We start from the raw sequence: 26117 nt of genomic DNA, 5'->3' as shown, positions 1-26117 counted from the left end.
AGTGTAGGAAGAAAGCTGAAAAGTATTTTCGCAAACATCCTACAGTACATAATTTAGATAAATTTAAGATCTTAAATGCCAAAGCTAGACGTGCTTTCAAACAAAATACGCGTCAGTCATTATGTTTCTAAAATAAATTCACGCACACCTATGTCAAAGGTGTGGAACATGATTCAAAGAATAAAGGGCAAAGGTTCTAAGTCTACTGTTATTAACTAATAAATCTGACATTGCAAATAAACTTGGTGAAACTCTCGCCAAGCATTCATCTTCATCAAATTATGTGCCTGAGTTTCAAAAGTTTCAGAAACAGCAGAAGAAGAAAAGATTAAATTTTAATTCAGCCAACGGTGAAGATTATAATGAATTTTTTTCAATACATGAGCTCCAATACGCTCTTGAGCAAGCTCATGATACAGCAACAGTTTATGATATTCACTATCAGCGCCTGAAGCATTTGCCTGAATCATGTCTGGAAAGGTTGCTAAATATTTTTGATTCAATATGGATGTCAGGGACATTTCCCAGCCTCTTGGCGCAATGCCATCGTAGTCCCCATTCCAAAACCTGGCCAGGATCATACTGATCCGTCGAATTACAGACCGATTTCTCTAACTAGCTGTGTCTGTAAAACCATGGAGCGTATGGCGAATGATAGATTAACTTGGTATCTTGAAACCAATAACCTGATCACAAATATTCAATGTTGGTTCAGAAAAAATCGTAGTGCCATTGATTATTTGGTACGTTTAGTATCCTTTGTGAAAAATGCTCTAGTAAATAAACAACATGCTGTATCAATTTTCTTTGATCTTGAGAAAGCCTATGATACGACCTGGAAGCATAGCATTTTGAAGGATTTACATGACTTCGGTTTAAAGGGTCGTTTGCCCCTTTTTATATCACAGTTTTTACACGACAGGCAGTTTCAAGTTCGAGTGGGTTCAACCCTGTCTGATCAGTATAATCAGCATCAGGGTGTTCCACAAGGCAGCATTTTGTCTGTAACACTTTTTAGTGTCAAGGTACCCATGAAGAGCCACCTCCTCGTGGTGGGTGCTGGGTAACGCTAAGTGCTCTTCTCCCGTGTGGACCCAGGACAGAATGTGTCCATAGCACCCCATTGCTTGTCGTAAGAGGCGACTAACTTGGGCAACCTGTTTGCCGTGGGTTGCGTCCCGTGTCGGTGGAGGACGGGATCCTGGTGGTTGAGGGCAGATGGGCTTTTAACTGCGTTTCATTTGCCCAACACACCACTTCGGCCCTTACTTCACCTAGACGGGTGGTTGAATGGGCCCGATTCAACCAATCGGCTGGTCATGCCAAGCCCTGTACATGGATTATATACAACAGCACAGAATTTTTATTTGGAATTGTTGAACTTATGGTCTTGGCACCCTTATTCTTGGAACAATATTTGACTTGACTTTGATATGTTTATTGTGAACTTTGCCTAGAGTCCTATGCCAGAAGGCGGTGGCTCATGGGCCAGTCTGGTAGAATCATTAATCTCTTAATTTTTCTGCTGGAGTATATCACCTGGGTATCCTTAGTGCTGCAAGCTGGAGATCCGCTTGTTTTTAGCATTGTCCTTGTGAGGGTGGGGAGCTCGGGTGATGAATAAATATGTCTTAAACATGGAATACCAAACACCCCCCAAAAAAACAAAACGTCCACTCGATGATGTTGGAGAACAGCGACAAGGTGCTTCTACTGATCATTGGCCACGATTTTTGATAATGGAAACTCTGGATAAGACTCCCTTAACACTTAATCCTTTTGCGGTTTCTAAAGGTATCAACAGAATAGCTGGAGAGGTAAAAAACATCAAACACTTGCGTTCAGGATCCATTCTAATTGAATGTAGCAGAAAACAGCAGGCTATCAACCTTTTATCTACGGATATGTTCGTTGGAGTTCCTGTGATAGTCTCTGCCCATAGAACACTAAATACCAGCAAGGGTATAATCAGAGACAGGGATCGACTGTTGGCTGCTATGTCTGAGTTAGACATTGCTTCTGAAATGAAAGATCAGGGAGTAATATTTGTCAAGTGTTTTACTACCCGCAGAAACAATGAAACCATTCAGACAAATACCTACCTCTTTGCTTTCTCTTCACCGAATCCTCCAAAGTCAGTCAAGGTTGGTTACAGCAATATGTCCGTTGACATCTATATCTCAAATCCTTTGAGATGTTTTAGATGTCAAAAATATGGACACGGTGTTAACAACTGTACAAAACCAATAACATGTGGACACTGCAGTGAAACTAGTCATGTTACAAAAGACTGTACTAGTAACATAAAGAAGTGCACAAACTGTACAGGAAATCATTCTTCCTTTTCAAAAGACTGCCCAATTTGGAAAAAACAAATGGAAATTACTAAAATCAAATTTACCCAAAATATTAGCTTTGTAGATGCCAAAAAGATCGTTGAAGCAACAGCACCAAGTTGTTCATATGCATCAGTTGCCAGGACATCTTCGGACACAAACCCACAGGTAAACACCTTATCAGTACCCACCTCTTCAATACATTGTCAGACCGACTTGACATAGGTTAAAACCAACACACCTCAGCCACTCACACCTGAACAGTCTACTCAGACTATGAACTCTGGCAATAACGTGGTTATCCAGCCAGACATTCCATCACAGTCTTCTAATCAAGATTCTTCATCCGGGGAACATTCATTATCTCAGTCCAACCAACAAACTCGAACTAAAGTCAATTCTAAAAACACTGTTCAAAGTATTCATAAACCAAGAACAGAATCATTGAAAAAAAGTGGCAGACCTCAAAAGGGTTCAGAAAATCCAATCAAGATATATAACAAATACGGTTCACTAGAGGACATGGAAGTGTCCGAAAACTCCTGTCCCAGGACACATAGCTTGTCGCCCTCGAAGAAAGTGAGGGGCAGATCCCCCATCATTCCACCTAAAAGATAAGTCAACCTGCTACTATCGTACAGTGGAATTGTAGAGGTCTTAGGACTAATTTTAATGAATTACAGCTATTAGTCCAGGATCTAACACCATCGGTTTTTTGTCTACAAGAAACGTATCTGAAACAGACGGACATTTTTACTTTGCGCCAGTTTACAGCCTATCATTGTTTTTCCCCTCTAGGTGACAGGGCCACTGGATGATCTTCTATACTTGTACGGAGGGATGTTATTCACAGTCCCGTTATACTAACAACTTCGCTCCAAGCTGTGGCAGTACGACTTACTCTCGGTGTTGCATTTACATTATGCTCTCTCTATATTCCACCTTCATCTGCACTTCAACAGACTGATCTTCAATCACTCTATGATCAACTCCCGAAGCCATGCGTTATTATGGGTGATCTCAATGGTCACAAAACACTTTGGGGCAGCACTAAAGGCAAAATACTTGAAGATTTTATTTCCAGTAATGATCTGTGCATATTTAATAATGACTCAAGTACATATCTGCATCCTGCAAGTGGTACTTATTCTTCTCTGGATCTGTCTCTTGCAGATTCTATTTTACTGAATGAATTTGATTGGTCTGTTCATAAGGACCTTTGTGGAAGTGATCACTTCCCGACTATTCTCTCAGAACTAACTCCATCTGCTTCTCCATCACATACAAGATGGAACTTTTCGAAGGCTGGCCTTTATTCCAAACTATTTGTAAATCGAAACTGCGACCTGGCTGTTTCAGTGATATAACCGATCCCATTCAAACCTTTGCTGACATTTTAAATGAAATAGCTGATGAGTGTATACCTAAGTCCTCTACGACTCCACATGTACGAAAACCATGGTTTAATACAGATTGTAGACAAGCTAGAAAAGCGAGAAAAAAGGCAGAAAATTATTTCCGTCGTCACCCAACTGTCCACAACTTGAATAAATTTAAAATACTCAATGCGAAGGCGCGTCGCACCTTCAAACAAAATAAAAGGCAATCTTGGAGGAACTATGTGTCCAAACTTAATTCACGTACACCAATATCAAAGGTATGGAACATGGTTCAAAGAATTAAAGGTAAAGGTTCAAAAGCTGCTGTTCACCATCTTAAAGATGGGGATAATTTAATTACTGGCACATCTGAAATTGCAAATAAAATTGGTGAAACTCTTGCCAAGAATTCATCGTCGGCGAATTATGTCCCTGAGTTTCAGAGATATCAGAAACAACAGGAAAAGATAAAGCTTAATTTCGATTCACATAACGGCGAAGATTACAATGAAGTGTTTTCTTTACATGAGCTCCATACGGCTCTTGAGCAAGCTCATGACACTGCAACAGGTGATGACAGTGATTACAAAGCCACCATTAGATCTTATATACGTGATCTGATGCAAAAGAAGTGGGACACCCAGGTGGATATCAATAAATTACATGAGATAAAACCTTACATTTTTTATACCCACTTGGGTTGTCAGTCCAGATTTGAGGAGGTCATTATGCGACGATGTCGTATTGGCCATACGACATATACCCATGAATACCTTTTGAAAGGTGAGGATCCGTTCTGCATCCCTTGTGGTGAAAGAACCACAGTCAAGCATATCTTGCTTGACTCTGTTGAGTATTCCATCACAAGGGGTCAGTATTGTAATTCACAGACTATGAAGGATATTTTTAACAGTATTAGTCCTCATTTATTTATTGCATTTTTAAAGGAATTAGATTTGAATTGTAATTGTAAATAGATAAATATTTTAAAATTGGAAGATTAAATTAGTAACTCAAATCGTTAGTGGCTGTACCCTCAAAGGGGGTTGAAGTACCGTAAAATAATTGTCCTCCTGAGATGGTACATAGGTCCAAAAACATTTGAAGTAAATTTAAGTTTTCCAACTTTTTAATCGTAGAATAAGTGTGTTTTTACTTTATGGCTAGATTTGTCTAAATTGCTAACAGCTGAAGGGATGATGTAAATCCAACTAGGGTCCATGCAGGAAGTAAATGTACTGTAAGTTCCCATGGTATGGTGATCTACCTTCAGTTGTTGGCAACCTATAGCTACCTATAGCTAATCTTTGTATTGTACTGTCCTCTATAGATACATTGTTTTAGGTCTATTCACTAGTTTTACATTCTACTCTGTGATATCCTAGTTGGTTTTACTGTCCTTCGTCGACAGAGTTTTACAATGTATGTGCTATTAATTCATTTGTATTTTCATAATTACTCGTTCTCGTCACGATATGGCTGAAATATTGCCGATGTGACGTTAAATATTAACTCACTCACTCACTCCAAATGGCTACTATGTTGTAAAATGACTCTTGGCATCATTGACCTATGCATGCTAAAAGCATGTACAGTGATGGGTGGGGAGGGGTATAATTTGCTTAAGTGTCTGGAAAACGTTTCATAGGTGAGTTGAACACTGAATGGCTACTATAAATTGACAGCTGGCATCATTGACGTATTAATATATTCTTTAGATAGATATAGATATATTTTAATGATTGGTAGTTTAGATTAGTAACTAGAATTGTTAGTGGTTGTACCCTCAAAAGGGGGTTGAAGTATTGTAAAATTATTGTCCTCCTGAGAACATTCAATGTCTATTTAAGTCTACCAAGTTTTTAATCGTAGTATTCTTCTTATTTTAATTTTGACAACCATTTTGTACTCTCGCCAGCGGCTGAAGGCATGGTGGAAATCCAACTAGGGTCCATGAGGTAGCAAGGGTACTGTAAGTCCCGGGGGTCCCTTGTGAGATCGGGCTGTTTGTATCTCACAAGTTATCTAAACACTGAACAATAACAAAATATGATCAACAAGCCTGACTGCAGTTCAAGAGTTGTTTAAAAAACGTCGGTATATATTAATAATAAGTGTAATATTAATAAGTCCAACATCAACTTAGTAATTTTTTATAAATGAAATGCAAGTCAAGTAATACATACAAAAATAAAGAATGCAAGGTCTTACCAAGGACAATAACAAAATATGACCAACAAGTCTGACTGCAGTTCAAGAGTGAAGATGAGGGGACGATACCTTGTATTTATATGTGCTCAAACCTGTTGGGGTAAGACCCGCGGCAATGTTTCACAATGACTCTTTGGCCATAGCAAAATGAAACAATACACCAGTGTGGCATATTTACGTCGTAGGTATGTGTAACGTCACAGAGACTGGCAAAGGTAATTCAGAAAACTTTAAACAATGGAGTGAGCCGTGCTCACGAGCTTCGCCAGAAAATTATGGGATACTGACCGAAGGCTATACTGATGGGTATACAGCGGTAGTTGTTTTGACAAGGCGAGGGGGAAGCGATTGGATTTAATTTATGCTAACTGAAAGGAGCTTATCTGAGGTGTGTTTACCGTTGCCAGATGAATTTTCTAAAGTAAAATTTAATATACAGTAAATGAAATGTATGAATAGTCTTTATATCAAACAATATAGAATGTATAAAATTGTACAAAACACATTCCACAATGTTACACTAGTATGGTGATCTACCTTCAGTTGTTGGCGATCTATCTCACGTGGTTTATAATGTATTGTCTTCTTTAATTGCAATGTTTCAGTTTCATGCTAGTTTCATATTTGTGTCTGCGATAGTCTCTTATTTGTACTGTCCATATAGTCGACAGGTTAATAGTGTACACATATTCCATTTTAGTGTTAAATGTTCTCGTCAGGATATGGCTGTATTTTAAATACTGCTGATGTGACGTTAAATATGAACTCACTCATTGACCTATGCATGTTGGGAGCATATGCATTTGAGGATCTAGGGGTGGGGTCGGGTAGGGGTTTAGATCCCGCCACCCTAAGCCTAGCCCACCCCTTTGAATATAATGTAGACATATATGTAAGAGAAAATTATTACTAGATGCATAATTCTCTGATCAGGTTATGTATTTCAAAAACAGGATTTTGCCTTGCAGGTCAAACTTACTTGATGACACTGGTTAGGTACAGTCGCGACAGAGAAGTTGATCCTTATATACTCGCCAGTGCTGGGGAGACAAGAGGCCAGTGGCAGGTACAGGATCCACATTCTGGGCGAGTCTGGTCTCGCCGCTTCAACCCTTACAGCACAGACTACTTTTACATCAGCACCACAACTACCGTTGTTGTGCTTGTTCATGTCAGACATGCTGCTCTTCAGATCAAAGGGGTAATGGGCGATCGCACATCATTCTCTCCCCTTCCTGTGTCGGCACTGGGCACGAAGTACATCATGTCTTCCTGTCTTCCTACTGATGGCGGCATTGAGCAGGACACAACGGCCTATATATCCGTCTTGATGATAGCTACCCACAGCAAGAAGGCGGATATTGACGTCATCTTCAGACTGGACGGCAACGTCATCTATGCCGGCAGAACGTACGTCGACGGGGACACTCTTAGTGTCAGATTAGACAGGTATCAGACTTCCTTCTTAAACAGTTCATCTGATATGACCAGAACCATCGTTACTGCCACGGGGACAATAGCTGTCTATAGTGGAACATACCATGTGCGCGATACAGTCTTCACTACTTTCGAGCAATTACTGCCAGTGAAACATTACGGACATGAGTATATTGTCGCTATCCAGGACCCTTATTACTGTCAACGAGCATACGGGATTGCCATGTCGTACCAGCTTCAAGTTATTAATGACCACAGTGACACACACGTCACGTTTGATAACGGTTCTTCCATATCAGTGGGTGAAGATGGAGTGTACCGTAAACAATGTGGAAATAATGAAACGTTCTACTTCAACACCACAAGGCCAGTTATGGCCACATTGTGTGTCATTGGAGGGGATTACACTTATTCTGCGTTAATTATAGTGCCCCCAGTAAACCTCTACTCCACGATAACAACACAAAAAGCCACTGGTGTCATGTACATACTGACAGACCAAGAACATGTCGCCGCTCAGCAACCCCATTACAATACCTCTACAGTCTTCAGCCTCCCGGTCACATGGAGGAATGTGTCAAGTACGAGATTCAAAGTGGGAACATTTACAAGTGATAGATACACAATAACCGTCCGTTCTAATTCTACCTTTGGTCTCCTTGGATACAATGACCTTACCATATGCAACGGAGGATACAGTCTTTCGACATATACTGATACAGGTCGGTATATTTTATGTACAGAGAGTATATGATACGAGTGTTTACAACACGAGGGCCTAAATGTAGGTATTTAGTGGAAATGTCGACGTATAGGCACGAGTGTTTTAAACATAGTATAACGTGAACACGAACATGATATTCTGTTCAGTGAGTGAGTGAGTGAGTTAATATTTAACGTCACATCGGCAATATTTCAGCCATATCGTGACGAAAACATTTAACAATGATAAAGACTATATGTATATTGTAAAAACTGTCAACGAAGGACAGTAAAACAACTAGAATATCACACTTTTAATTAAAGCTAGCGTGGAAAGTTCAAATTACCATCACTATCCCGACAAAACAATGTAAAAGAAAGGCTATAGATCTCCAACAACAGAAGGCAGATCACCATACTAGGGACCATGGGGACAGTACCTTTGCTACCTGCATGGACCCTAGTTGGTCCTATATCATCCCTTCAGCCGCTGGAGAGTGTATATAATGCTAGCCAAAATTAAAATAACATGACTACTACGATTAAAAACCTGGTAGACTTAAATTTACATCAAATGTTATAGGACTTACGTACCCACTCAGGGGGACAATTAATTTCAAAGTACTTCAACCCCTTTTGCGGGTACAGCCACTAACGATTTGAGTAACTAATTCAGTCTTCCAATTATGAAATATTTACCTATTTACAAATAAAATATTTTACATTTAACAAATCTAATTCCTTTCAAAATGCAATAATTCAGCAAGGACTAGTATTACTAAAAAGATGCTTCATGGCTCGGGAATTGAAATACTGATCCCTTGTGATGGAATACTCAACAGAGTCAAGCAGGATATGCTTGACTGTGATTCTTTCACCACAAGGGATGCATAACGGGAGATCCTCACCTTTCAAAAGGTATTCATGAGTATATCTCGTATGGCCAATACGACATCATCGCAAAATGACCTCTTCAAATATAACGTTTTATTGCATGTAATTTATTTAAACCCACTTGGGTGTCCCACTTCTTTTGCATCAGATCACGGATATACGATCTAATTGTGGCTTTGGCACCCGTGGCGAGCCACTTCCTCGTGGCGGTGCTGGGTAACGCCAATAGATCGCCAACACCCCCGTTGTGGACCCGAGGGGATATTTGGTCCATCAACCCGTTTGCCGTGGGTTGCGGCCCTGTGTCGGTGGAGGGCGGGCGTCTGGGGGTTGAGGGCACTGGGGCCCTGTGACTGCGTCCCCTTTGCTCAACACACCCCTTCGACCTTTACTTCACCTAGACGGGTGGTTGAATGGGCCCGGTTCAACCAATCGGCTGGTCATGCCAAGCCATGTGTATGGACTGCATATATGTCAATGCACAAATCTTCTTTGGAATTGTTTGATTTTCGGACTTGGCCTCATTATTACAGTGGAATTATTTGGATTTTGAAATATAATAATATGTACTTGAACTGTGCCTAGAGTCTTATGCTCACTAGTCATTTATAATTCTACCATTAGAGTATATCATCTGAGTATCCTTGGTGCTGCACGTCGAAGACCCACTTTCGTTTAGCATTGTCCTTGTGATACTCCGTGGTGGGCGGGGAGTTCAGAGGATGAAATGTAACTAACTAAACATGGATTACGATATCCCTCAAAAAAGGAGCAAACGTCAACTTGATACTGATCCCGTTGAAACTGACCACAGACTGCCCAACTCAATTGATTACTGGCCACGTTTTCTTGTTGTTAAGACTATTGACATGACACCTTTAAAGTTGAATCCTTTTGCCGTAGCTAAAGGTATACAAGGCATCGCCGGTGATGTTAAAAACATTACGTTCTGGTGCCCTTCTGGTTGAGTGTGCAAAAAGGCAGCAAGCCACCAAAATCTTTGGTCGGCTTTCCAGTTGCGATCTCGGCTCACAAAACACGTAACACGAGCAAAGGAATTGTCAGGGACCGTGAACGTTTGTTTCCTGACATGTTAGAACTTTACATCGCCTCAGAGACACAAATACATATTTGGTCTCTTTATCTTCTCCAAATGTTCCAAAATCACTAAAAGCAGGATACTGTAACATCAACGTTGAAATGTACATTCCAAACCCTCTTCGATGCTTCAAATGCCAAACGTTCGGCCATGGAGTTAATAACTTCACATTGTCTGTTGTTTGTGCTCACTGTGGTGAAAAGACACATACAACAGAAGCTTGTTACAGTAACGTTAAGAAACTGCACTGGTGCCCATTCATCGTTTTCTAAAGAACGTCCTGTCTGCAAGTATCACATGGAGATCAACAAACTAAAATTCACCCAAAACATCAGTTTTGCAGATGCCAAAAAACTGGTCCAAAGTTCTGAACATAAAGAAAGCTATGCTTCCATAACTAAAACACCGTCGGAAGCAAGTATAACAAAATCAAACTCACTTGACTTGGATTACATCAGAAGCTCCTCTGATTTTTTCACCTACACTAAATACTCAAACACCAGAGTCACTTTCGTCTCAAATTCAAACAGTAACATCCTTTGATCGTGAGACATCTTCTCAATCAACTCTAAAATCTTCAGAAACCGTTAAAACTAAAACTGAAAGGTCAGATCCTTTGAAAAAAACAACAAAGTGGCAGAGTCCCGAAAGGGTCACAAAACAAAATTCAGTTGTTCAACAAATATGGGTCTCTCGAGGACATGGACTTTTCTGAAAACGTCCATTCTATGGCACATAGCTTGTCGCCCTCCAAAAGAGTGCGGGGTAGATCCCCAATAATTCCCCCCAAAAGATTATTCCAATAATATTGTACAGTGGAACTGCAGAGGATTGAGGACTAATTTACATGAATTACAGCTATTAGTCCATGACTTTACACCTTCAGCGTTATGTCTCCAAGAGACATATTTTAAACAAACAGATACATTTGACCTTCGTTATTTTAATGCATATCATTGTTTTTCACCTCCGGGTGATAAGGCCATTGGAGGATCAACCACTCTAGTCAGACAAAACGTTATTCAAAGCCCTGCTCCACTTATTACTAATATGCAGGCTGTTGCAGTGAGAATTACTTTACAAGTAGCGTTTACGCTATGCTCTCTCTATATTTCGCCGTCTTCGACGTTTGCCCAAACCGATCGTCAAGCTCTATATGACCAACTCCCGAAGCCCTGTATTATAATGGGAGATTTAAATGGGCATAACCCACTCTGGGGTAGTGTAACTACAAACACTAAAGGTAAATTGTTGGAGGACTTTTGTTCTGACAATGATGTATGTATTTATAATGATGGTTCCAACACATATTTACTCCCTGGTACAGGAACCTATTCTGCTCTCGACTCACAGATTCAGAACTACTTACTGAATTTGAATGGTCAGTCCACGATGACCTCTGTGGAAGTGACCATTTTCCTAATATACTAAAATCTGTAACTCCATCTGATGTTCCCCCATCGTCCCGACGGAATTTTAAAAACTCTAACATTGCTTTATATGAAACACGGTGTGCTGAAAAACTCAAACATGAACGTTTTATTGACGTTCCTGATGCTGTTAACTGCTTTTCTGATGAATTGAACTCCACAGCAGATGAGTGTATACCAAATTCCTCTACAGTTCCACATATTCGAAAACCATGGTTCAACAATGACTGCAAACAAGCTAGGAAGGCAAGGAAAACAACAGAACATTATTTCCGTCGCCATCCTATGGTGCATAATTTAAATAAGTTTAAAATTTTAAATGCTGAAACGCGGCGTACAGAACAAACGCCAATCTTGGCAAAATTATGTATCTACAATTACATTTCTCTTGATCAAGCTCATGAGACTGCTTCAGGAGCTGAAAACATACATTATCAACTCCTGAAGCACTTACCAGAATCCTGTTTAGAGACACTCTTATCAATTTTGATGATATTTGGTCTTCCGGTCTATATCAGGGGGCAAGGGACGTAGGGTGTCGTCGGGCCAGATGGGTGCTGACCATGCACGGCCCATTCCCATGTTGCACATCGACGTAAAGCTGGTTTCCAGGGCTATATGGTGGTATCATCAGAAATGACCTGTCGTCATGTTTCGTACATCGACCCCAGGGTTCTGATTTTATTCTGGAGCGGAAGCCCTGTGTCTTGGCTTCCACGTCATGTGCGACACATGCGGTTGCAGTCATGTGTTTCCACCCTTAAAGCCACCCAAAGCTAAGCCCGATGCGTGTAACGGGAGCCAAAACAGCTCCGATTCGATATCACAAGGGTTTGATTAATGCATCCTGCGTTCACTAATTGTCTCCCCTCCGGGAGAAAGAGACATACTGCACACATATCACACTTGAAAATGTGGCCACGTGCATGAAGCACCTGGGGTTATCACGGGGTCGACATGGGGCGAATGGTTGGGCGTCCACGCCCATTTTGCCATCTGTTATAGACATGTAATTTTACCAAGAAAAAAGCCTTACTCGGAGAGCATCTTTTAAACGTCACTCGAACGTTGAATATTCACATCCTATTCACATGTGACACATCGACGTGAAGCTGGTCCCCAGGGCTATCTGGTGGTATCATCAGAAGTGACAAGTCTTTACCGGGTTCGACTCCGGGGGGCTTTTAAGCAAGATTTACGGCAGTTTTTCACACTGTAGGTACTTGTCATGTTTCGTACATCGACCCCAGGGTTGTCTTTGACATGGATCGGAAGCCCTGTGTCTTGACGTTCGCGTCATGTGCGACACGTGTGCCTGTCGTCATGTTTTCCCACCCTTAAAGCCACCCAATGCCAAAGCCTGTGCGTGCGGCTGGATGTAAAACAGCTTATTTGATATCACAAGGAGTGAGTGAGTGAGTGAGTGAGTGAGTGAACATACACTTACGAATTGAAAGCCAGAATTGCGCATTTGGTGTCAGGTGTACGCCATCCTTGGCTAGCAGCGCAGGTCCCATCCTCGTGTGCTGGCTGTGTTCCCAAAGGGTGGCATCTAGACAGCGTCGCAACATCTTCTTCAAGCGCCGGTTCGCCTCCTCCACCTTCCGCTTATAGGCAGAGACCGCCATGTTCCTTGGTTTTACCCTCGGAAACAGACTGCCCTGGAGCCTGACCGATTCCACCGAAGGTAGTCCAGAAGATCCAGCAGGTCTTCGACCAGGTCCCGAGGATCAGTAGAGGCCAACACGTCGTTCTCTCCCACTTGAAAGAAAACAATGCCCTGAAAAGCTGCATCAAGGGCATCCACCTCTGCTTTCATCCGAGCGACGGTCGCCCCTCCAATGCCACGCACGGTAGTGAGGATGCCATGTGGAGGGGGGCAGACTTGAACAAGTCGCCGCACGAAACTATGCCCCAAGATGGCAAAGTGGACTGGCTTTGTAACAGGAGCTTCAAAAAGTGCGCATTCCATGACTTGAATGAAGTAAGTCTTCAAGAACGATTTCTGACACTGAGTTTTGTTAAATAATATCAGCACAAGTGCCGTGATGCTCGTATCTGACTGCTAAGTATATATAGCCTGGATCGTTGATAAGTGTTTGTACTAAGCTCTGCATTAAACTCACAGGATCAATCGTTCATGGATTAAGACCTGTTGTTAGCTTAAGCCTGACACCTGACACGACTCATTCATCTCGTTCAGTTATGGGATAAAAAAACAATCAATGATTGGTGCTTTCAGTCGTAATTGCCGCCGCTTTGGTTGGCTTCCATGTCTCACTCAGGAACTCACGGATTAGGCATTACTATCAAAACATCAGAGCCAAGCTTGTGTGTCCCACTCTACCCCACCCCGACACCCATCACGGCACAATTCCAGACAATGTAGTGATGTGATGTGATTGTGTTTGTCTTGTGTAAGGGTGACCTTTAGTAACACTAAGAATCACAAAGGCAGTGTCTTCGCTTTCTCACTAGCTGGAATTAAAGACAGTACCAAGGCTACATTTCCATACAACATCAAACAACTTCCATACAACATCAAACTATCGGCAAACATGGAAACCCGGAGTACGGATCACACTAGCTGGAATTAAAGACAATTTTTCCGGGCCAGTTTGTAGGCATTGAAAATATGTCACCTTCACCTGGTAACATATTGTCAATGCCTCGGCCGACCGACTGACCTTGTAGACCTTGATGCAAGTATAGCATTTCACTTGTGTCAAGGGTTACATCACCTACCCATTTGCACCTATTTTGTTTATTTCGCTCTTTTAGTTTTTATTAGTAGTGTTAGGTGTGTTTGTTTTGAGTTGGTAGTGTTTGAGTTTCGTAGTCACCTTCTCTCTGATGGTATACGTTTCACTTTAATTTGATGTTTTTGGTTAGTGTTTTAGGCGGCGTTTCTTTCGTACTTTTAGTTTGGCATTTATCTCCAGTTTTACGTTCTGTCATTGTCAGTGTTTATTATTCAGTTATACGCACCGCGATATTCATGGTTTTAGCTTTAAATTTATGTCATTTAGGTTTGGGTTAGCGGTTTAGTTTTAACATTCACGGTATTGATGCTTTCAGCTTTAAGGTTATGTCATTTAGGTTAACCCGGTTTGGGTTAGTGATTTAGTGTAGAGAGAAGGACGTAGACTTCCCGTTTTAATTTAATGTTATTTTGATTTGAGGTTAATGGTTTGGATTAGATGGGAACGGTGTTAGCTTGTTCTTTTAATTTAGCATGCACCATGATAACCATAGCTCACGAATTCAATATCGATACAATTGCCGTACATAATGAACAGATACCTCAAATATGTTAACACAAATATATAATACAAATCATCAAAGCTGGAAGGATACAACTTTCATTCCAAAGTCTGATTGCTGTGAAGACACACTTGAGTCGACGTAGGAAGGAGGTCGTGGTTCTTCAAGTACTGTTGGCAGTTGATCTGCTACACGTGATGAACAACACATACTACACTTTACATCAACATGCATAACAAAAGGTCACAAAACGTCAATGTCCGTCTGGCATATCATGCCATCACATCTACCCATAGATGCCTCACGTAAATAGCTGTAGACACTACAGCAATAGACCGCTCATTTCCCATATGCCACACTTTAGGGAATCGCAAAGATTTGACACGGCAAATCATGAACTATTACCACCAAATCGCCTTGGAGCCTCCTGTCAAGACCCCAACGGGTTTGCCTGCGACAGCTACCCTTTCACCATCATCGCCTCTCCTCTCGGGATCGTCCCCTCCCCTCCTATGCAACACCAGCATTTCATTCTGCTTCCGGCACTATCACCCACCTCTAGGCAAAAGTCAGCAGAGTCTACACTTGCTCACGGGCAAATCAAGACTCGAAGGGGTTTACCTGCGCCAGCTACCCTTTCACCATCATCGCCTCTCTTCTCGGGATCATACCCTCGCCTCCTATGCAACACCAGCATTTCATTCTGCTTCTCGCAAACTCGCCATTGAGCCCCCTATCAAGACTCGATAGGTTTCAGTTCTGCTACACCATGGCCGCTTGTAGATCGAGCGTCTTCGGTAGAACGAATGATAAATAGTATGAGCGACGTCAATCAACTCTAAAATCTTCAGAAACCGTTAAAACTAAAACTGAAAGGTCAGATCCTTTGAAAAAACAACAAAGTGGCAGAGCCCTGAAAGGGTCACAAAACAAAATTCAGTTGTTCAACAAATATGGGTCTCTCGAGGACATGGACGTTTCTGAAAACGTCCATTCTATGGCACATAGCTTGTCGCCCTCCAAAAGAGTGCGGGGTAGATCCCCAATAAATCCCTCCAAAAGATTATTCCAATAATATTGTACAGTGGAACTGCAGAGGATTGAGGACTAATTTACATGAATTACATCTATTAGTCCATGACTCTACACCTTCAGCGTTATGTCTCCAAGAGACATATTTTAAACAAACAGATACATTTGACCTTCGTTATTTTAATGCATATCATTGTTTTTCACCTCCGGGTGATAAGGCCATTGGAGGATCAACCACTCTAGTCAGACAAAACGTTATTCAAAGCCCTGCTCCACTTATTACTAATATGCAGGCTTTTGCAGTGAGAATTACTTTACAAGTAGCGTTTACGCTATGCTCTCTCTATATTTCGCCGGGCACCCGTGGCGAGCCACCTCCTCGTGGTGGGTGCTGGGTAACGCCAAGAGCTCGTCAACACCCCCGTAGTGGACCCGGGGGCATATTTGGTCCACCAACCCGTTTGCCGTGGGTTGCGGCCCTGTGTCGGCGGAGGAGGGGATCCTGGTGGTTGAGGGCAATAGGGGCCTGCAATCGTGCTCCTGTTGCTCAATACGCCACTTTGGCCCTGACTTCGCCTAGACGGGTGGTCGAATGGGCCCGGTTCGACCAATCGGCTGGTCATGCCAAGCCCTGAGTATGTATATTCTAATGCATAAATTTCCGAAACTTTTTAAAGTTTCTCAAATGTCTTGGCTAAATCTTTATATATTTGAATTTCAAATGAGTCACTTCAATTTTGTGTTGTAATTTGCCTAGAGTCTTATGCCCAGAAGGCGGTGGCTCATGGGCCAATCTGGTAGAGTAATTACTTTGTGATTATTCTACTTGAGTATATCATCCGAGTATCCTTGGTGCTGCAAGCTGGAGATCCGCTTGCTTTAGCATTGTCCTTGTGATACTCCATGGCGGGTGGGGAGCTCGGATGATGAAACTATACACTGCAACATGGACCTTGAAACCCCTTTAAAAAAGAAACGTCAACTCGATAATGATCAAAGTACAACGGAAAGTTGCAGGACACCCAAACAAATAGACTACTGGCCACGATTTCTGGTTATTGAATCTCCGGACAAACAACCAATCAAATTGAACCCGTTTATTGTTTCTAAAGCAGTTTATGGTATAGCTGGTGATGTCAAAAACATCAAAAGACTGAGATCTGGATCGTTGCTCATAGAGTGCAGCAAACGACAACAAGCAAACAACCTGCTTTCAACAGATAGTTTAGCTGGATCTCCTGTTAAAGTGTCTATCCACCGGACCCTCAATTCAAGTAAAGGTATTGTTAGGGATAGGGATCATCTTTTGGAGGACATGACAGACCTTGACATCATGTGCGAACTTAAAGATCAAGGTGTCACGTACGTGAAACGATTCACTCGACGTCAGAACAACAGTAATCCCAACGCATACGTACCTGTTCTCATTTGTATCTCCAACTGCACCAAAATCTATCAAAGCAGGGTATTGTAATCTACAAGTAGAACAGTACATCCCAAACCCACTTAGATGCTTTAAATGTCAAAAATTTGGTCACGGGGTAAATTCCTGTTTAAATCCTATAACTTGTGGTCATTGCGGAGGGCAATCCCACGTGACAGAAGATTGTGAAAGCAACTACAAAAAATGCGTCAACTGTTCTGGGAAACATTCGTCATCATCAAAAGAGTGCCCAGTGTGGAAGAGGGAAATGGAGGTGAATAAATTAAAGCACACTCAAAACATTAGCTATGCTGAAGCGAAGAAACTCGTTCCATCCGTTGATCAAAGTGCTTCTTATGCTTCAGTTACCAAACGACCAACTCCTACTACAGCCTCTGTTGAATGTCACACAGAACTGACATGGACAAAATCAGCCTCACCTGAACTGGTTCCAAATGAAGACCTTGTCCAACGCGGAGAATTTGCTACACAGACTGACTCGTTACCAGTTACATTGATGGCATCTCAATCTCGGTCTGTGTCTTCTTTACCAAACGGCTCTACATGCCCTATGACTCAATCGGATAAAACAAACACTAACAGTGAAAATGCTTCTTCGAAACACCAAACAGGCTCGGGTTCGTCCAAAAAAGTAAATGAAGCTCTGGCTAAACAAACTGTCAAAGGAAATCAAAAGTTAAACAGAATCAATCAAAGTGAAAGGCTGGCTAAAGGTTCAACAGATGAGATTCAGCTTTATAATAAGTTTGGATCCCTTGAGGACATGGATGTGTCCGACCATGGCAATGGTAGGACACAAAGCTTGTCACCGTCAAGGAAGGCGCGGGGTAGATCTCCTGTACATCCTCCTCGGAAGAAATAATGTCTTCGTCTATAATTCAGTGGAATTGCAGAGGACTCAGAAATAATTTTAATGACTTACAACTGTTAATCCAGGATCTTAATCCGTCAATATTCTGCATTCAAGAAACCTATCTAAAGCAGACGGATAATTTGGATCTACGTCATTTTAATGCATACCATTATTTTTCTCCCCCAGGCGACAGGGCCACTGGTGGATCATCTATCCTGGTGAGGAATAATGTTATTCATAGTCAAGTCACGCTCAAAACAAATCTCCAAGCCGTGGCAGTGCGACTTACATTACAAGTTGCATTTACCCTTTGTTCATTGTATCTTCCACCATCTTCTTCTGTTCAGTTACGTGATTTGCAAGCTCTTTATTATCAACTACCTAAACCCTGTTTGATCATGGGTGATTTAAATGGCCACAACCCACTCTGGGGTGGTACTAATACAAACACCAAAGGTAAATTACTGGAGGATTTCATCTCAAATAATGATCTTTGCATTTATAATGATGGTTCAAAGACATATTTACATCCTGGCACGGGAACATATTCAGCTCTCGATTTATCAATGACTGATTCCACCCTATTTAGTGAATTTGAGTGGTCAGTCCATGATGACCTCTGTGGAAGTGACCACTTCCCAACAATATTAAAACCTGTCAACCCATCTGATGTTCCACCATCATTACTATGGAATTTTAGAAAGGCCAACTGGGCTTTATATGAAGCCCTGTGTGCTGACAAACTTAGACCTGACTGTTTTCTTAATGTTCCCGATGCTATAAAAGATTTTTCTGACATACTAAACACCATTGCTGATGAGTGTATCCCAAAGTCCTCTGCAATTTCACACATAAGGAAACCATGGTTTAACTCTGATTGCAAACAAGCTAGGAAGGCACGGAAAAAGGCCGAACATTATTTCCGTCATCACCCTATGGTTCATAATTTGAACAAATTTAAAATCCAAAATGCTAAAGCTCGCCGTACTTTCAAGCAAAGTAAACGTAAATCTTGGCAAAACTATGTATCTAATATCAATTCCCGCACGCCTATATCTAAGGTATGGAATATGATCCAGAAAATCAAAGGTAAGGGCTCTAGATCTAGTGTTCACCATCTCAAAGATGGAAACCAGTTATTTACTAATAAAGCAGATATAGCCAATAAACTTGGAGAAACACTGGCGCAACATTCTTCTTCCTCGAATTATGTACCTCAATTACAAAAGTATCAAAAACAGCAAGAAAAGAAAGCTATTAATTTTACTTCAGATAACGGGGAAGATTACAACGAGGTATTTTCGATACATGAGCTCCATACTGTGTCGGTGGAGGAGGGGATCCTGGTGGTTGAGGGCATGGGAGCAGGACCAGTGTTCGTGTTGCTCAACACACCACTTTGGCCCTGACTTCACCTAGACGGGTGGTAGGATGGGCCCGGTTCTACCAATCGGCTGGTCATGCCAAGCACTGTGCATAGTGGGTATTATTGCACATATTTGATACGTTATTTGATCTTGGCTTTTAGAAACTCCAATTATTTCAAGATATTATATTGCCTAGAGTCCTATGCCAGCAGGCGGTGGCTCATGGGCCAATCTAGTGATGTTGACCGCTGAATTCTATATGTTTTTAAGTTATTGTTATGGGCAGAACCAGCCTGACAATACACTTAATAAACGAATATAGCTATTCATGTCATCTTTGCTGGAGTATAGCATCCCTGTATCCCTGGTGTCTGCATTCTGGAGACCCGATGCAATTAGATGCCGTCCTTGTTGACACTCCATGGTGGGTGGGGAGCAGGGTTGTCGAATCTCTTTGATATAATCATGGCTCGCAATCATTCTGGTTCTACTCGAAATGAAAAAAAGAGACGTTTGGACGCCGAGATATTGTCGTCTGATGATGATGTTTCTCTTGCAACAAATTCTAACTCTTGGGCACGATTTATTGTTGTTGAATCTAAGAATGGTCTTCCTTTAAAAATCAACCCGTTTGCTATTTCCAAAGCAATCGAAGGTATTTGTGGTGAGGTGATGAATGTTTCACGTCTCCGAGGCGGATCCCTTTTAATTGAGTGTGCGCGGAGACAGCAAGCTATCAACCTTTTGAAATGTTCTACATTTGCAAACACTGCAGTTGCAGTCTCTGAGCACAGAAGTCTAAATTCTAGTCGAGGGATCATCCGCGACAGAGCCCGTTGTCTAGCGGAAATGACAGAGGAAGAAATCTTGAGAGAACTTTCTGGACAGCATGTCACTTCAGTGAAACGTTTCATGAGAAGAGATGGTGATGCTTCTATTCCAACAAATACCTATTTGTTCACATTTTCACTGGCTGATATACCTAAATCCATTAAAGCTGGCTATTTCAACATCGGAGTGGATGTGTATGTACCCAATCCACTCCGGTGTTACAATTGTCAGAAATTTGGACATGGTTCTAAATTCTGCAATCGTCCTTCTGCGTGCTCTCGATGTGGAGGTCATCATGAAAACACTGGTTGTACCGCTGCACTGAACTGTGTAAATTGAAAGGGTGCACATGACGCTTCTTCTAAATCTTGTCCTTCGTGGATCCATGAAAAAGATATTTCGACGGTAAAATATCAAAACAACATTTCCTTTCAGGAAGCTAAAAAAGTTGTTGCAAGCCGTTCGCCTCCATCACCACAAACTTATGCTGCAGTTGTCTCCCGCACATCTTCTACTAGATCCGTAGAATGTCAAACTGACTTGACATGGACAGACTCGGAACACCCTCAGTCTGTTTCTAAATCGTCAGAAAGTCAAACAACATCTACAGATAGTCAACAACATGACAGCCCTTCAGCATCTCAGTGTGCCCCAACTCCTGAGCCATCAGGTACAACAAAACCAACAAATGATGTGCCCAATCCTCACAAGAAGAAACATCATAGGAAAATCAAAACTAAGATTGCCACTCCCACTGAAACACCGGTGGACTTACATAACTTTTTTGACCCTCTCGAGATGGATATCACCCCATCCTGTGAACGTCCTGGTAGTACTAACTACTCCTCGCGTTCACGTGAACGATCACCTATAGATCCCCCATGAGCCATTCGAATCTTCTTCAGTGGAACTGCAGAGGACTTAAACATAACTCTCATGAACTGCAGCTCTTAACTCAGGATATAAATCCGTCAGCAATTTGTTTACAAGAAACCTACCTTAAACATACCGATAAATTTGACTTCAGACGCTATGATTCCTTTCATTCTTATTCTCGCCCGGGTGATAAAGCTACTGGTGGAGCTTCTGTTTTGGTACGACAGGGCGTCATCCATAGTCCTGTTCCCCTTAACACAAACCTGCAAGCAGTAGCCGTTCGTATCACCTTGCAGATTACCTTTACACTTTGTTCCTTGTACCTTCCTCCTTCTCTAAATCTTCAAAAGCTTGAATTTCAACAATTATGCGATCAGCTCCCTAAGCCCTTTATCATTATGGGTGATCTAAATGGGCACAATCCTTTATGGGGAAGTTCAACCATGAATCAAAAAGGAAAAGTGATTGAAGATTTCATATCTGATAATGACCTGTGCATCTTTAATGATGACTCTGAAACCTACCTGCACCCTGCTACAGGTACATATTCATGTTTAGATCTGTCTCTTACAGATTCAACATTATTGAGTGAATTCACATGGTCAGTCCATGATGATCTATGTGGAAGTGACCATTTTCCGACTATTTTGAAACCTGTGTCCCCATCTGATGTCCGTCCATCGTCACGGTGGAATTTTAAAAAAGCTGACTGGCAATTGTATGCCACTCTTTGTGCTAACAAATTGAAACCAGAGCTGTTCTTGGACACTCCTGATCCCGTAAAATGTTTCTCGGATGAAATGAATATAATTGCTGATAAATGTATCCCTAAGTCCTCTGCTGTTCCTCACATACGAAAACCATGGTTTGATGATCACTGCAAACAAGCAAGGAAGGCACGGAAAAAAGCTGAGCACTATTTCCGTCGCCATCCTATGGTCCATAATCTCAATAAATTTAAGATTTTAAATGCAAAAGCTCGGCGTACTTTTAAGCAAAGTAAACGTCAATCTTGGAAAAATTATGTATCAAAAATCAATTCACGTACGCCCATGTCCAAGGTATGGAATATGGTCCAAAAAATCAAAGGTAAAGGCTCTCAACCTGGCATCCACCACCTTACGAAGGAAAATGAAGTATTAACAGCCCCTTTAGATATTGCTAATAAATTAGGTGAAACTTTGGCTAAGCACTCTTCCTCCTCTAACTATGTACCTAAATTTCAAAAATATCAACAACAAGAAGAAAGGAAACCTATTCATTTCAACACGGATAATGGGGAAGACTATAATGAGTTATTTTCTATTCACGAGCTTCATGAAGCTCTTGACCAAGCTCACGATACTGCTACAGGAGCTGATAACATACATTATCAACTCCTCAAACACTTGCCAGAATCCTGTTTAGAGACACTTTTAAACATCTTCGATACTATTTGGACATCTGGTGAATTTCCTTCTTCATGGCGTGAGGCTATAATTATTCCAATTCCTAAACCCGGACGTGATCATACCGATCCTTCAAATTATCGACCAATTTCACTCACTAGCTGTGTTTGCAAAACCATGGAACGCATGATCAATAACCGATTAGTTTGGTACTTGGAAACCAATAATCTTATAACTGATATACAATGTGGTTTCCGTAAAAACAGAAGTACCATTGATCATTTAGTACGTTTAGAATCTTTTGTTAAAAATGCCATCATTAATAAACAACATGCAGTGTCGATCTTTTTCGATCTGGAAAAAGCATACGATACTACGTGGAAATATGGCATTTTAAGAGACTTACATGATTTTGGATTACGGGGCCGTTTGCCTCAATTTATATCAAACTTTTTAAACGATAGACAATTTCAAGTCCGAGTGGGTTCAACCTTGTCGGACCATTATAATCAGGATCAGGGTGTCCCACAAGGCAGTATTTTGTCTGTCACACTTTTTAGTATTAAGATCAACAGTTTATCCAAGGTTTTAAAAGATTCAATAGATGGATCACTTTTCGTGGATGATTTTAATATTTCTTGTCGTGGTAAGAATATGCACACTATTGAACGACAGCTACAGTTATGTTTAAACAAAATAAACAAATGGTGTCTCGAAAATGGTTTTAAATTTTCTCAGTCAAAAACTAATTGTCTACACTTCTGTAGAAAATATAAGCCACATAAGGACCCAGAACTGTTTCTAAATGGCACTCCCATCAAAGTGGTCAAGGAGGCTAAGTTCTTGGGTATAATGTTCGATTCCCATTTAACTTTTCTTCCGCATATTAAATATTTAAAAAATAAATGCTTGAAGGCGCTGGATTTAATAAAAGTTGTTTCCAACTCAAAATGGGGAGGGGACCAAGCTACCCTCCTTCACCTCTACAGATCACTGGTCCGTTCAAAGCTTGATTATGGCTCCATTGTATATAGTGGAGCCTGTAAAAGCCACCTTAAACGTCTTGATTCTGTCCATCACCAAGGTTTAAGACTTTGTCTTGGTTCTTTTAGAACTTCACCTGTTGAAAGCCTTTACATTGAGGCTGATGAGCCATCTCTTGAGCAGCGCCGTATAAAATTAGCCTTACAATACACTACTAAATTATACTCCAATGAATCTAACCCTGCCTATAACTGTGTTTTCAACCCCCTTTATGAGGATTCATACAACAAAAAATCTTCCCTTGTCCCGCCTCTAGGACATAGAATTAAACCATTTCTTTCTTTGGCCGGTATTAAGCTGGAGAACATAGCTCCCTCCCGTCTTCTTTCTTCTCCTCCTTGGCAGTTGGTCAGGCCTCAAGTGGACCTAACACTGACCACATTTAAAAAATCAGAAACGAATGAATTACAATACAAACAAGAATATAATCAACTGAAACATAAATATAGCAATTATAAATCCTTATTTACAGATGGCTCCAAGGACGGTGGCGCAGTGGCTTGTGCCACTGTCATTGGATCCAGAACCATATCTTATAGATTACCAGATAACAGTTCTATTTTTACAGCTGAAGCAAGCGCCATACTAACAGCTCTAAAATATATTCAAAGACACCCGAAACATAAACAGTATATAATCTTTTCAGACTCTTTATCTTGCCTTCAGGCCATTAAAAATATTTCGTGTAAACATCCACTTTTAATTGAAATTATTGAACTGTATAATACTCTTGCTACTGGCCAATACGACATCGTCTTCTGTTGGTTACCAAGCCACGTGGGCATTTCCGGTAACGCAATGGCCGATCTTGCTGCCAAGGCAGCACTCAACAAATCTGTGACACCACTTCTTTTTCCATGCAGTGATTATAAAGCTAACATTAGATCTTATATCCGTGATCTGATGCAGAAGAAGTGGGACACCCAGGTAGGCATCAATAAATTACATGAAATAAAACCCTATATTGGTTATTCCTACTTGGGTTGTCAGTCCAGATATGAAGAGGTGATCATGCGGCGATGTCGTATTGGCCATACCAGATATACTCATGAATACCTATTGAAAGGTGGGGATCCTCCGTTTTGCATCCCTTGTGATGAGAGAACCACGGTCAAGCATATCCTGCTTGACTGTGTTGAATTCTCCATCATAAGGGATAAATATTTCAATGTAAAAACAATGAAGGACCTTTTCAACACCGTCAGTTCTCATTTAATTCTTGGATTTTTAAAAGAAATTGATTTCATTATTGAATTGTGAGTATTATGTTCTGTAGATAGCTGCATTTTAATTCATGGTAGTTCAGATTAGTAACTTGAATTGTTAGTGGCTGTACCCTCAAAGGGGGTTGAAGTACCGTAAAATTATTGTCCTCCTGAGAGGGTACGTAAGTCCCAAAACATTTCATGTACGTTCAGACTTCCACTGTTTTTAATCATAGTATATGTGTATTTTTATTTTTTGGCTAGATGTGACTAAATTGCTAACGGCTGAAGGGATGATGTAAATCCAACTAGGGTCCATGCAGGTAGCAAAAGGTACTGTAAGTCCCCATGGTCCCTAGTGTGGTGATCTACCTTCAGTTGTTGGCAATCTATAGCCTGATTTTATGTTGTATTGTCCAAATAATGCTATTAGTTTTATTTTTTCCACACTAGTTTTAATTCACATTGTGATATTCTAGTTGTTTTACTGTCCTTCGCCGACAGATTTTATAATACACATAGAGTCCTTTTCTTTGTTACATGTTCTCGTCACGATATGGCTGAGATATTGCCGATGTGACGTTAAATATTAACTCACTCACTCACTCTTATTGTGATATTCTAGTTGTTTTACTGTCCTTCGTTGACAGGTTTTTATGACATACATAGATTCCCTTTTCAGAATGCTCTCGTCACGATATGGCTGCAATACTGCCGATGTGACGTTAAATGTTAACTCACTCACTCACTCACTATATTTCGCCGTCTTCGACGTTTGCCCAAACCGATCGTCAAGCTCTATATGACCAACTCCCGAAGCCCTGTATTATAATGGGAGATTTAAATGGGCACAACCCACTCTGGGGTAGTGTAACTACAAACACTAAAGGTAAATTGTTGGAGGACTTTTGTTCTGACAATGATTTATGTATTTATAATGATGGTTCCAACACATATTTACTCCCTGGTACAGGAACCTACTCTGCTCTCGACTTGTCACTCACAAATTCAGAACTACTTACTGAATTTGAATGGTCAGTCCACGATGACCTCTGTGGAAGTGACCATTTTCCTACTATACTAAAATCTGTAACTCCATCTGATGTTCCCCCATCGTCCCGACGGAATTTTAAAAAGGCTAACATTGCTTTATATGAAACACGGTGTGCTGAAAAACTCCAACATGAACATTTTATTGACGTTCCTGATGCTGTTAACTGCTTTTCTGATGAACTGAACTCCACAGCAGATGAGTGTATACCAAATTCCTCTACAGTTCCACATATTCGAAAACCATGGTTCAACGATGACTGCAAACAAGCTAG

At 41.1% G+C, this 26117-nt stretch overlaps 1 protein-coding gene across 1 annotated transcript in view; it reads left to right on the top strand.

Annotated features, from left to right (window-relative positions):
• Window positions 1-21164, top strand: part of LOC137271696 (uncharacterized) — a 34601-nt gene extending 13437 nt beyond the window's left edge. The window contains exons 7-8 of the mRNA XM_067804118.1: window positions 6895-8085; window positions 20869-21164. Coding sequence (XP_067660219.1) covers window positions 6895-8085; window positions 20869-21164 — 1487 coding nt within the window. The remainder of the gene's footprint in view (window positions 1-6894; window positions 8086-20868) is intronic.
• Window positions 21165-26117: the final 4953 nt, after the last annotated feature.

The sequence above is a fragment of the Haliotis asinina genome, chromosome 2 (genome assembly GCF_037392515.1).
Source record: "Haliotis asinina isolate JCU_RB_2024 chromosome 2, JCU_Hal_asi_v2, whole genome shotgun sequence".
Taxonomy (NCBI): Eukaryota; Metazoa; Mollusca; class Gastropoda; order Lepetellida; family Haliotidae; genus Haliotis; species Haliotis asinina.
The sequence above is the reverse complement of the archived record's forward strand: the minus strand, read 5'-3'. Positions and strand labels throughout refer to the sequence as shown.